The 1261-nt window shown below is 45.8% G+C and overlaps 1 protein-coding gene across 1 annotated transcript in view; it reads left to right on the forward strand.

Moving 5' to 3' along the window:
* Pgap1 (post-GPI attachment to proteins 1) overlaps positions 1 to 1250 on the forward strand; it is a 61733-nt gene extending 60483 nt beyond the window's left edge. Inside the window, exon 27 of the mRNA XM_013353491.2 lies at positions 683 to 1250. Coding sequence (XP_013208945.1) covers positions 683 to 821 — 139 coding nt within the window. The 3' untranslated portion in view covers positions 822 to 1250. The remainder of the gene's footprint in view (positions 1 to 682) is intronic.
* Positions 1251 to 1261: the final 11 nt, after the last annotated feature.

Genomic DNA, 1261 nt, shown 5'->3' on the forward strand with positions numbered 1-1261 from the left:
TCTTCCAAAGGTCCTGAGTTCAATTCCCAGCAACCACATGGTGGCTCACAACCATCTGTAATGACGTCTGGTGCCCTCTTACCTGCAGGCACACACACAGACAGAATGTTGCATACATAATAAGTAAATAAATAAATATTTAAAAAAATATATGGTTTTTGTGGAGTTTTATAAAACTATAGACAGTTTTCTTTCAGTTCATTAAAAGCAATCACATCTTTTAAAATCACCTAGAAGCCAGGTGGTTTGGTTTGGTTTGGTTTGCATTCCGAAGACCAGGAGGATCGTGGGTTCAAAGCCAGCTTGGGTTATAGCATATGTCACAAAGCCTTATCTCAGAAAACCAAAACTCAGGTGGCACAGGCGGCTCACAACTTAAATCCCAGCACTCGGGAGGCAGGGACAGGCAGGTTTCTGTGAGTTTGAGCTGAGGTCAGCCTGGTTTACAGAGCAAGTTCCAGGCCAGCTAAGTCTAAGCAGTCAGAACCCGTCAAAACAAACAAACAAACAAACAAAACTAAGGAAAAGAGGATAACCAGAAAACCAGAAATAAATAAACAGAATTAAATAATGTAAACAAAAATATCACAACTGAGTTTCCAGGGCTGTACAAAAGAGGAACATATTTCTGTTATCGACTTGAATGTAGCTTGTCTAACTGCGTTTCTCTGTCTCTTCCCAGTAAGTTACTGAAGTCCACGTCGCAGTTTCCGCTTCCCCTGGCCGTGGGCATTATCGCTTTCGGCTCCACCCACTTGTACAGGGTCCCGAATTTCGTGGTCGTCCCTCTTCTGTACCACGCGTTATGCAACTTCCTGTAAGGCCGGGCTGGGCTAAGAGGACGATAAAAGCGCTTTCCGCCTCAAGGACCGGTGATACCGTGAGCGCAGCCCCACCAGCCGGCACAGCGAGGTCCTTCGGAGAAGATGCGTCTATTTTTACAGTATTGGAAATAAGGAAATTAGTTTTGTAACGCGCGTGAGGAAAATCGTCGAAGCATGGTTTCATGTTGTGACGTGGCGTCTGTGTTCTCGTCGCGCCTGAGGAATGAGCGAGGGGCACTCGTGTACATACCAACTAGCCATGCCGTGAACCTTCTAGAGACTTGGTAGATGCGGTGTTGTTTGTAGTCTCCTGTGGAACTTCTGCTGGCTTCATCAGACTTTATTTGAAAAGTGGGTTTTCTGTTTGCTATAACTGACATATTCAGAGTAGGTCTGGCGCACGCCTTTAATCCCAGCACTCGGGAGGCAGAGGCAGG

Source organism: Microtus ochrogaster, unplaced genomic scaffold (genome assembly GCF_000317375.1).
Source record: "Microtus ochrogaster isolate Prairie Vole_2 unplaced genomic scaffold, MicOch1.0 UNK8, whole genome shotgun sequence".
Classification (NCBI taxonomy): domain Eukaryota; kingdom Metazoa; phylum Chordata; class Mammalia; order Rodentia; family Cricetidae; genus Microtus; species Microtus ochrogaster.